This window comes from Hydractinia symbiolongicarpus, chromosome 14, assembly GCF_029227915.1.
Source record: "Hydractinia symbiolongicarpus strain clone_291-10 chromosome 14, HSymV2.1, whole genome shotgun sequence".
Classification (NCBI taxonomy): Eukaryota; Metazoa; Cnidaria; class Hydrozoa; order Anthoathecata; family Hydractiniidae; genus Hydractinia; species Hydractinia symbiolongicarpus.
In genome coordinates, this window is record NC_079888.1 from 6,548,399 (window position 1) to 6,560,074 (window position 11,676).

General features: G+C 34.0%; 1 protein-coding gene across 1 annotated transcript; it reads right to left on the reverse strand.

Annotated features, from left to right (window-relative positions):
* Positions 1-246: 246 nt before the first annotated feature.
* LOC130626096 (major facilitator superfamily domain-containing protein 12-like) lies at positions 247-6,475 on the reverse strand. The gene is made up of 11 exons (XM_057441202.1): positions 5,978-6,475; positions 5,519-5,627; positions 5,160-5,265; positions 3,693-3,788; positions 3,377-3,513; positions 3,013-3,105; positions 2,503-2,595; positions 1,725-1,898; positions 1,445-1,548; positions 811-938; positions 247-561 (listed from the first exon to the last, which is right to left on the reverse strand). Exons 1-11 carry the CDS (start codon positions 6,460-6,462, stop codon positions 392-394), a joined length of 1,695 nt encoding a protein of 564 aa, XP_057297185.1. The 5' UTR covers positions 6,463-6,475; the 3' UTR covers positions 247-391.
* Positions 6,476-11,676: the final 5,201 nt, after the last annotated feature.

The following is an 11,676-nucleotide window of genomic DNA, read 5'->3' on the forward strand; positions in this document are numbered from 1 at the left end:
GACGCAAACGCTCTACCAGACTAACAGTCAATAATTTCATTATCTTCTAATATTTCTTTTTGTCTTGGTTTACAATCTGAAGCTTGGATTATATTTTCAATTTGCTATTTGGCTAAAAGGTAAACATACACAGGCACAAATTTACAGAGACGCCTTTTCAACAAATCGTTTTTGACACTGTTTTTTATCACAAAAATACACCTATAGGTCTTACTGCAGTGAAGTATCGCAGTTGTTCAACGACTGTTTTGTTCGACTAAGTTTATGAAGCCTAGTTCTTTGAGATTTACAATATTTGAATTTAAAACGGGTTAATTATTTTCTTTAAAATAAATCTAGCTACACCTTAAACTATAAAATTAATTCAGAATTAAATAATTAGAAGATTTTCCTAATCATCTTTTTCGAAAGCATTGTTGGCAAGACCAGTGTTTCTATTTGCATCTTGATCATCTTCGACGTCATCAGCATTTCCTGTTGTGCTTTCTTCCTCACATACACGACTTGGTGATTCTCCTTTCGGTTGAGAACGAGTTCTTCTTGAACTTTGGCCTCGCTCAACTAAAAGATATTAGGCTGATATTAAAAGAACGAAACGTATTTAAAATTCCAAGATTTTGGTAACTGATTGCTAATATAGCGTAAAATGCAGTCCAAAAATACGTTTTGATGTTCAAAAAGCCTCAAAACACACTCTTTATTTCTCAGTTATGACACTATTTATGTACTCGATTAAAAAATCTTATTTTCAAGCAAGTTACGCAAAGGACAACAGATTTAGTGTTATGTAATTTGTTATGTTCTACTTACCTTTTCTAACACACTGAAATTCTGATGGAAATAGAAAAATAACGGCCAGCAAACTGATAACTGCACATCCTCCGGGAATGCATGTTTGCACAATTTTGGAAAACAACTCACAATCGTGACATGGTTTCCTAAAATTAAAAATGGGTTTCATCAAGGACTTTTAACTGCTCACCTTCAAATTATGATGTTAATAAGCAGCAAACGACTTTACATCAGCCTTCATAGGGTTAACGTTTTACTGCCATTCAGCCTGCAATATGCTATTTTTCATATCTTCCACACTTACCTTCCCTAAACTTTTTAATCAAAAGTATGTTTTTTTCCGATTAGGGTCAATTTTGTTTCCATTGGTAATACAGTGGTATTGCTTCAACTTAAAGGCTGTCGCTTTGAAACTACTTTTTCTCGATGGCTTTCCATACAGTATGCTTACATAAGCAGTGTAATCATGTAAGGGAGGTTAGTACGTTTATTTGTTCCTCAAAACCATTGCAAAAATGAATTTTTAGTAAGTTGTGTCTCGTAAGTTAGTGCTGTTTGTACATCAAAAGTCTTTACATCATCGGTGACTCTCTGTACTTTATAATTTTTTAACATTAGTTATATTACCCGCATACAAATGTTTCATACATACCCTTCCGTGATTTCAGGTTTTAACGCTTGGATTATGAAAATCACTATTCCGGTCGATAATTTGTCTGTAAAACTCATGGTTGAGTAGACGAAGGCACCAGATTTCTAAAAGTAATTACAAAACAGATTTCTAAAATTGACGAACAAAACAGAATTCTTAAAACAGCCACAGGAATTTTAATGTGATAGAAATTTGTTTTATTCTGTTATAATTTTCCAAACTTTTTTTAGAATTATCTTGCAACATCTAGCATTTGGCAGCACCATCTGTACGTACAAACCTTATCATCTCCTATCAATTCTGCAGTTTTTGATAGTGATGTCACCAAAATTGTTGACAGTCCACTTCCCACCAACCATGATGCACCATACACGCTTTCACGATGCTCTTCAGGTACTGTAAAAAGCCAGACGCATCCACCGATTATCATTGATGAACCCAATACATATGTTAGCTGAAAAGGTAACAACAAATCTGTTACAGTAGGAAAATTGCTCGTTATGATAAATCATGGAATACACTTAAAGCGTGGCCTTGTGGTTATGAAGTTCGATTCGCAATCTCAAGGTCCGTGGTTCGGTCCACAGCGCAGGCATGTTTAGCAAGTGCCTTAACCACAGCTATGGTTCTACCCATGCCATGTGAGAGAAATTGGGTAGGTATTACGGTGTATACTTATTGTATACATTCCGATCAAAGGACCCACATTGATAACAGTGTTTCCTACACTGAGTGGCTATATCCTGTATAAATATTCGGAATAATAATAATAATAATAATAATACGCATGTGTAAGTAAGTATCATCTCTTTTGCGCAAATCTGTATTGATGTCGAATCAATATTTGTTGTAAACTAAGTTTTATAACATCTCTGGCCTTTTCAAAACCAACGCCAACCCTCTTTCTCTAGCAACCCTCACTTTGTAGTGCCGCAGTTTTTTTTTAAAACAGAAGACAATAGATTCCATAAATAAGAGTTTCATGATTGAGACATACCTCACGTAGTCAATTTTTCACTTTCTTATGGAATGAACAAATACACAATTTCAAACTTTACCTGACTACCAATCTTCTTTGTTATAAATTTTAAAAAGAAACTTGTAACTGAGCCAGCTGATCGGACAATGAGTGGAAAGTATGCAATGGCTTCCTAAAATATGATGGTTTCGATTTTTAATTGTGTCTAACTTGTTTACCGTCAAAACAAATGGCAATTGCGTCAGAGAAAGATTTCTTTTGATATCTAAATTGTTCGTTTGGTTTTATGATATTCACCAAAACTTATAGACATTTCTTTAATATTTCCTGCTTCACATGACTTATATTAACACTCAGTTATCGTAGTTATTCAACTGTCAGGAATGCCTAAATACCACGTTCTTCCCTCGATGGTGTCTTCTTCTCACTGGAAGAAGATTATTAATGCTAAAGTCTAACTATACTTGCTCGAAAGAAAAAACTTGAGTTTTTTTAATATAACTTATGGAACATTACTAATTATTATGGCAGTAATATACATCTTAGTGGTAATGTTGATAAAAATGAAGCGAAAAGGAATCGCACTTACCTTATTAAAATGAAGAGCATCTGTCAAGTACAGCGCAAAATAAGATTGAAACACATTTACTGATAATCGAGTGAACATGTATAGTATTCCTGTCTGAGAAACAAAATAATCACAATTATTTCAGATCCTCTTATTCTGTGTACAATTCTTCCTTATTAGGTCCCTGGTTTTAATGAGAAAATCGTTTTTTTATTTGAATCGTAGTTCTATTTTGTCTTTCTATGCACTTGCTGTTTCAGGGTAGCTTTTACAAAATCTTACTTTGCTTTTTTTTGGTCCACTGTTCAAAAAAGGTTAAAACTAGAAATTCTTATTTCTGATTAAATTTCTCACAATTGAAAGACACGTATAAAGTTAGATCAACCTTGTACAAGCGACCATCTTTTAACCATTTCTTCCAATTTTTCCCTTTATCTTGATGATGTGGAGTTGAATCAACCGTTTCAATCGATCGATACGATGTCTCTCCAGGTTCAGTTAACTCTTCGTACGAGATACTACCTAAAACACATGTTTCAGCAAAGTGGTAACTTCATTGTTCTATATTGTTCTTAAACGTATTTTATCTAAGAATTAAACTTAATAATGGATTCTCATTGATTACATACATACTTGTATGATAATTTCTTAACTCGTTAACATCACCTTATTGATATGTATAAAAAATGAGAAACAGATACCCCTAATCCCGTCTGCACTTTCTATCCCAGTGGAGTATACTATTGGCGCAGTTAATGAAAGTGAGCTCCAAAATACCAAGTCGTGGTGTATCGATTCTATAAAACAAAATGTTTAAAGAATGTTATACTAGACTAGTCGTTGACCTGTGGTAAAAGTCTATGAATGTTTTCCTGTCGTGTGTATTTCTCATCAGTATCTCGTGTATCCTTGCCCGCCTGTTAGCATTAAACAATATATTTCTCTGTACTGCGGCACACAAATGAAATGCAGCTATTATTATATAGACTAGTCCTTATTCCATTTAAAAATGCATGGATTCACCCGTCTTTATAATGCCACGGGAATTTAACTTTAAAAACAAAGTCAGAATACCGAATTTGCTGTTACATGTGCCCGTAGCACAACCTTTTTTCTTCGGAAAAAAATGCAGGTATTAATAAAGAGAACAAGGAAGAAGTATACCAAATATAAGCTGCTTGCTCGGACCCAATTCTTTCTCCAGGTTTTTGCGGATTTTGAAAGGTTATAAAAAATAATGAAACAATGGACTTTGAACTCATTTTTATGGCGCCTCTAAGCATTGGAAGTATATTCTCTGCGTCACGGTTTAAAAATTACAACTTAAACAAAGCAGAAAACGCTTTTAAAAGTACATTCCTGAACTATCAAGTTAAGCCGGTCAAATGTTTTGTAATAAATGATTAACCAAGACTAAAACATTTCGTAAACGCAGTAAAAATAATGTGAATATGAAAATGAAAAGAAGCGTGTGATAAATGTTATAACGTTTGGAACAAACAACTGAAATTCATACAAAGTGGTTTTATGTTTACTTTGAGAAAATAAAATTTGCTGAATTTGAATTTAACATTTGATTTTGTTTTTTAAAAACAATTTTAACTAGCTACTTTTCTTTCTGTTTTAATTAGCAGTAAATATAATAAATATGTCAATTTCAACTTCCTTTTTTCATGCCTGTTCCATCATTACATGGAAGCCCTTGGAGAACGGTATAAATGAATGGAAGAGAAGATGTCAATTATTTTATTTTTCGCAAAGTTTTCGAAATTTTATTACCGCTAAATGTTAGAACTAGCTAATTTTTTGATCACCAGTTTTGCCTAAAATTAAATTATTCTTAAAATTTCTCAAGAAAACTAGTTATATAAGTTAGCTAATTAAATTATTTTCTCTGAAAATGAATTTGTGATTCATACGGACCATCACTTGCGTAAGTTTCTAATGAAGAAGTGTCACATAGTCACATCCTTCTGATGATGCGATACTAGCATTTATAAAATACAAATCTTCTTCAAGCGCATAGTCATTTTATACTATTTCACTTTTTATTTACTAGTAATATAATACATAATAACGCTTTTTGTCGTTTTACAGAAATAATAAATCTTTAGTAGCTTATAACATGCACTAAAGTCAATATTTTTGTTACAATTTGATCCACTTACCTGCTATGTCTTTCCCTTTTGCAGCTCTCATTTTTTCTTCGTTGGTTCCAACATGAAATATGAATGAAAACAGAAATCCTACGCCAGTTACGATAAAAGCCAGTTCCTGAAAATAAGACATGCACAATCGACTCTTTTTGCTACAGGTATTGTTGTTACTTTAATGGGAACAGGTCAGAGGTTTGATTCTTATAGACCTCATTGTGATATGGTAAATATGAAGTTGACGTAGAGTAACATTGAGATAGTCAGTGCATAAAGAAGCCGAAAAAAGACCAAGCTTGGCGTTAGCCATTTCTTGAGAATATAATAATTCTGTACGCGTTGCAGCATAAATACAAATGATTAGTTTGGCTTACCATAAACTGTTGAGAAACAGACTGGTTGACTTCATCTCCATCTGTGGTGCCAAGCAGTAACCACACCAATGCGAAGACAAAAATGCCGGTGGCAAATGTTAGACCGGACCTAAAAAATTACCGTGATAAGTGTTAGATTCGAACTGAAAAAGTACTGGTAGTGAATTTGTAGGCCGGACCTAAAAAAAGTTCAAGAACTAATTTTAGCAATCCAAAATAGGAGGAGAGGAGAGGACGTGATATGAAAGATCATCAAAATTTAAAGTTTGTGACATCCAATATGTATCTGTAATTCGTGGAATATTAAGTTTCTTATTGAAACTTTGTTCAGAACGATATAAAAAGGGCATCTGAACACAGAAGTTCCTGAAAAAAATCAACAACATTCTTAAGTTTCCTAGTGGCAGGTGCAAAAGTTGTCGTAACAAAACAGTTATGCGAAAGTAACGTTTTAGTCACCTGATAGCGTTTAACTCAACTCTTTGGCTAGCCTTTAGAGCTATTTCTGGAATAAGAGCAAGATGGGCAATTTGAACAGCTGCCCACCCAAATTGAAAAATAACTACAAAGCCAGAGTAATATATCAATTTCGTCATTTCTGATGCGTTGTTGCACGATATGCATAAGTTAAACACAAACGGGAAACTGGCCAACACGCAGATCGTTCCAACACCATGCCAAAATTTTCGTTTACCATACCATGTAAGTTTTGTTTTATCACAACTGTAACCAATAATCAACGTGAATAACGCGTCTGCTAACTGACCAATCAAAAGAACTAGTCCAGCATTAGATTCTGACAAACCAGCCACCTTGGTCATGTAAATCAACACATAACTAAACCAGCAATTTGCACATAAATCATTAAAAATATGACCGACTCCATAAAATATTTTTTGTGGTCTTGATAAAATCTTTGGTTCTGATGCTTTTTGAGCCTCCATAGAAAAATTCCTAACCTAGAAGATAAAATTGCTAGCTAAAGATGTAAGGGATTTGTAATTGCAAATAAACAATTAAATAAAAGTTTAAATCACAAAAAGGCGGACAAATTGTGATATACAGTTTGTTCAACAAACAAGGGGATTTTATGAATAAGGCTGTACAGTATATAGCCTTATAATTACCATATTTTGGAAGGAGAATACCACCAAGAAGAAGGTTTATATAGAACTCGATACTGACACTGTGCGCAATTTACTTTTCGAGAAATAACACTATCTGCTGCCATGGTAACAAGTGAAAAGATTCCATCATTAAAGAAATAGTAACATGTGACGACATATATGCAAACCGCATGACTGCACGCAAATGATTCACCATCGAATTCTCAACAAGCTATACCAACCACTGTTTTGTCAAATGTTAAATCGATATAATTGGCGACGATGTAAAGCTTTTATTTATGTCGCGGGAGACAAATAAAGATTATATTAAAAAAAGAAAGTATCATTCTTTAATATGTTTTCAAACATTTTAATTCATTTCTTCTATTTTCCTCAGCAAACAATCAAAAAACAGCCGCAATGTGAAAAGGTGAATCAACAGAAAGTCTTAATAAAATGTGTAAGTGACACCAAATCTTTAACCAAGTTCAAGTAGTTTTATACATAAAAAGCAAGATTACACATTGTTTCTTGTTTGGCAAATTTAACAAATTTAAAAGTTTTCTGTTTTTTTCATCAATTGATATGTACTTACCTTCTCGTGTTGTGTATAAATGTTGCTATGGTATTATTTTTGTGTTGCTATGGTGTTATATTTGTTTCAAACTTCATGGTGTTTTTGCATAGCAATGCAAAATGTCTGATGTTTATCAACCTTTTAATGAACATAGTTAAAGGTTATGTTCGTAGATAATTTCTTTTTAAGTCTGTGTCTAAGACAACGGTTGCGTCTATGTTTTGATGTCGGTCAAAGGGCGTAGCAGACACTCAAAGCTTGAGGCCCCAAGAGAAGAAAATTTAAGGTTTTTTTCTGCCACAGTCTTCTTTATATTAACCACGACCGCCATTTTTTTGGGGGGGAGGGGGAGGAGGAGGGGTGATTGGGGGGAGAGGCGTTCCCTCGTTCAGTCTGTAACAACCAAAGTAGGAGAGATGAAAATATACACTAACTATGAATTATCAGCTAATCTTGCCAAACGACCCCTGCACGGAACACAAAGTTTATTCAGTCATGTTGCAATGCAAAGAATGAGTGTTTAATTTAATTCTTTCTTGTGATGATTGTCTGAACAAATGATATTCAAAATAAAGACCGGTTCACACTTGTGACGCAAACGCAAGAAAAAGACTGTGTGGACATTTTCGATGCAAGCAAAAACTCGACGCAAGAAACTATATAACATATTATAATAGAGATAAGCTAACTATAATTCTTATAAGTCTTCTTTATGCGTTACCTTTTGTTGCGTTTTCATGGTCTAGTGTGAACGTCTAGCGTTTGCGTTTACGTCAGATCTCTAAAATTAACATTGCGCATGCGTATGTTGTTTCCGTTTGCCCTTGCGTCTCAAATGTGAACCAGACCTAAAATGTAAGGTAGCTCTTAGGCGTGAACATGAAGAGGCAGATAATGAAGGCACAAATATAAAATATTACAGTGTGTTAGAGGAGGACAAATCCGTGATTTATAAACAAAACATATTTATCAAATAAGAACGTAAAAATGATATTGAAGTTACGCAACAAATGCAAATATATGACCGTTGCAATGCTATTTAGCTTCGGTTATGCAATTTATTCGATCTTTCGTTGCATAAAAAAGAAATATTGTAAAATATCCAAAAGATCTAGCGAAAGTTCAAAGGTAAAATGTTATGTTATGAATATGCAGAAAGTTTTCAGAAAGTTAAGCTTGTAATTAGTTAATTAGTTTCGACTCAATGAGTTTTGTCTGCTCCCATCGCGTGATTCTTTCATATTTTTCGACTCATGTCTACAAAATTTCTGTTTTTTGCTTGTTGTTGTTGAGTTTTGAGATTCTAGTTCTGCCTACCACTAGGCAACATTTTTTTTCTTTCCGTGACTTCTATTACTAGCACATTGGGTAAGTTGTAGGAACCGGCTCACTGTTGAAGCTTCTGAGCTTTCTTGAATGTTCTTGTTCTTGCTTTGCATGTAAAGCCTTGAAACTGACTGAAAAGGTTTGCAGGAAACCCTAAAGACGAAATAACTAGGCAAAACTATTTTATATTCCTATACAGGGGCGGATCCAGTGTACGTCAGCGCCGTCACGCGACGGATAATTTTTACTAAGAATTGTAAAAAAATAATAGGGTACTGTGATCCTGCAGTCCCTTCGACCTTTGACCTTTATTTTACCGACTTTTTCTAGTGTGACTGAGTTGATGGATAAGGCAAAAAGCGACTGACATCCGAAGAATTTTCATGTAATGTGATTGGCTTTCCGACCGAAATAACGTATTCTGATTGGTTTACAAAACACTGACGACTTCGACCCATATTTACGGCATTCGAAATGTGACATAGCATGTGTTTTTCAATAATCATTGAATTTTTTTGTAACCGATGCCGTGTAATTTGAATTTCGGACCAAACGAAAGCAATTAGGAGGGTTTTTTGGACCAAACGAAAGCAATCAAGAGCTTTTCGGACCAAACGAAAGCATGGAAGACTAATAAGTAACCAGGCATGGTGACTCACGACATGTGTGCTGCAATGAGATGCAATAATTTATGCAATAATATGATATTACATTAAATCAAGTCTTTATGTCAAAAATATAATTACAGTTGCGTAGCTATAGATATTGGAACATATGTAGCTAGGTAGTTAGAAATTTCAATGCAGAGTGGGTTATTTTTAAAGTTGTTGTTGTTGACCAAAAACTTCGAGAGTTCTGCAATTGCGTTATGTTAAGAAGATAATGCTTTATTATTCTTGTTATTTTAAACACTTGTAATATATAGCTAATAAAAGCACCACCGAACTTTCATATGAAAAATCCTTTTTATACTTAATTTTTAATTTTCACGAAATAGGCCCAGAGCACACTGTGGTATTCCGAAGAGACATAGACATCCGACATGCTCACATAGACATCCGACAGGCTCTGCCGTTGTTCGGTAGAATAGTGCGTACGCATGCGACCTTGTTAGTTTAGAAAAAATGGCGTCTTACAGTACACACGCGTTTTGATTTTCCCAAGAATTCCATGCTTAATTAGGGATATTACACACACGTAGACTGATAATAACTTCCTGCAGATGTTAATAGCTTACTACTAGGATATATCATCTGAGGAATGTTGATATTAGTACAAGCCTGTGAAGTTTTTAAAAAAAATTAATAATTCCTAACCAATTAGTCAAAGTGGCAATTTTATGTGGGTAGTATAAAGCATACTTTTCGCTAATGGTAAAAGTCCAATAACTTGTGCAAAAACTAAAACAATGGCTTAAAACTTGATATGGTATAGTTTTAGACCAGATCGATGAAAGAGAGCCCAATATACATTGACCTATCATTGTAGTTCTTAATTTTTTTAATTTAGGCATTTTCGGGGACGCCAATAAGGCATTTTTTACAGCATATCTGTTTTAACACAGATACAAGTGCAAAAACCATTAAAAGCAACTTCTCTGGTTGAAATAAGTCAAATAAGAATTAATAAAACTAGTTTAAGCCCAATTTTTTTAACCAGTCCAAAGAAATTGTAAAGTACCAGAATGTTCAACTTACATTATGTTGGTACAAAAGCTTAATCATGATTACGACTACGGTTTAAGTGATAAAATTTTTGTTTGTCCTTTATTTATTATGCTATCAATTGAATATTATTTGAGCAAACACATTTTGCAGAATAGGCAGTGACTAACCAAAAGGGTGCATATATGTTTTATTCTGTAGTGCTACATCCAACATGTTGTATAATACAGAAGTTAGTTTCGACAATTTACTTATTTCCTGGGATAATTATTTTTAGCTCTTAAAGTCACTGGAGATTTTTTTGTACAGCTACATGTCCTAGCTACATGTTGGTGACAATACACTGGTTGACGTGCTGCAATATTCCATCATTAGGGTTTTTCCTTTACCCTGAGGTATATATATAGTAAGAATTCTGTTTTACTTTCTTGCTAAGAACAACATCAAGGGAAGTCATTTATGTATTCCATCTTTGATGACGCTTTGTACAATTAAACTGGTGTAACACATTAGAATTTGTGGGGAATGAAGCTGTTTTTACTTGTACTATCAGGCTTGGCTTAGTTTGTTTTGGTAGACTAGTTGCGGTAGCATGGTTAGTACTCTGAACATAGAAAATTTTTGCCACCTTTTGCTAAATACTTTAATGTCCCAGTGGTAAGAAAAATTATGCTGTGCCTCCAGACTGTACAGATACTTCGAAAACCAAAAACCAAATTTCCTATTTTCTTAACTGTGGTGCAAAGTGCAAAGTGCAAAGTAGAACGTGTATTTACATCATTAAATGCTAAAAATACTTCTACTCTCATGCTCATATTCTGTTTTGTCTGCAAGGTGTTGATGAAGGATGTAATGATAATTTTAAAGCCAACCATTTTTGTAATTCTGGTTAAAACAATTCAGCTTCCCCTAGTTAAGCCTACTTTAGCATATAGCAGACTGTCCATGCCTGGAATAGCTAACATTACGTTATTAGGCATTTCCTTGACATGCTGACGAGCCCTGGTATTGGGCGAAACAGTCTTAAAATATTTGAATTTAAACTGTTGTTTTTAATTTTCATACACTTTTTTGAAACCCTTTAAAAGATGGTTTGTTATTTTATTGTCCATTCAAAACTTTAGAGCAAAAAACGTCTCTACCAAAGCTAATAACTTGGACATTATTTAGGCCGTTTATAATGCGTAGAGGCTTAAAATAGCAAAAGTTTTCGGACCCGCAATGGAGGGTTTACAGCGCCCCCCATGACCCCCACTTGTTCTGGCACAGCAAATTGCTGCGCTTTTTTTGCTTCGCAAAAATTTAACTGACATGTTAAAAATGTTGGATCCGTCTGTTATACTATATAGCTTTTTCAAAATTCTGGTGGCACAAATAACTTAAGCATTTATTTAGTTCCACTGATGTATTATCTTTTTCTGCATTTAGTCTTTTACCCTAGTCAAAACTCATAAGTGAGATAAGGCAAACTTAATTTCTTCTCTG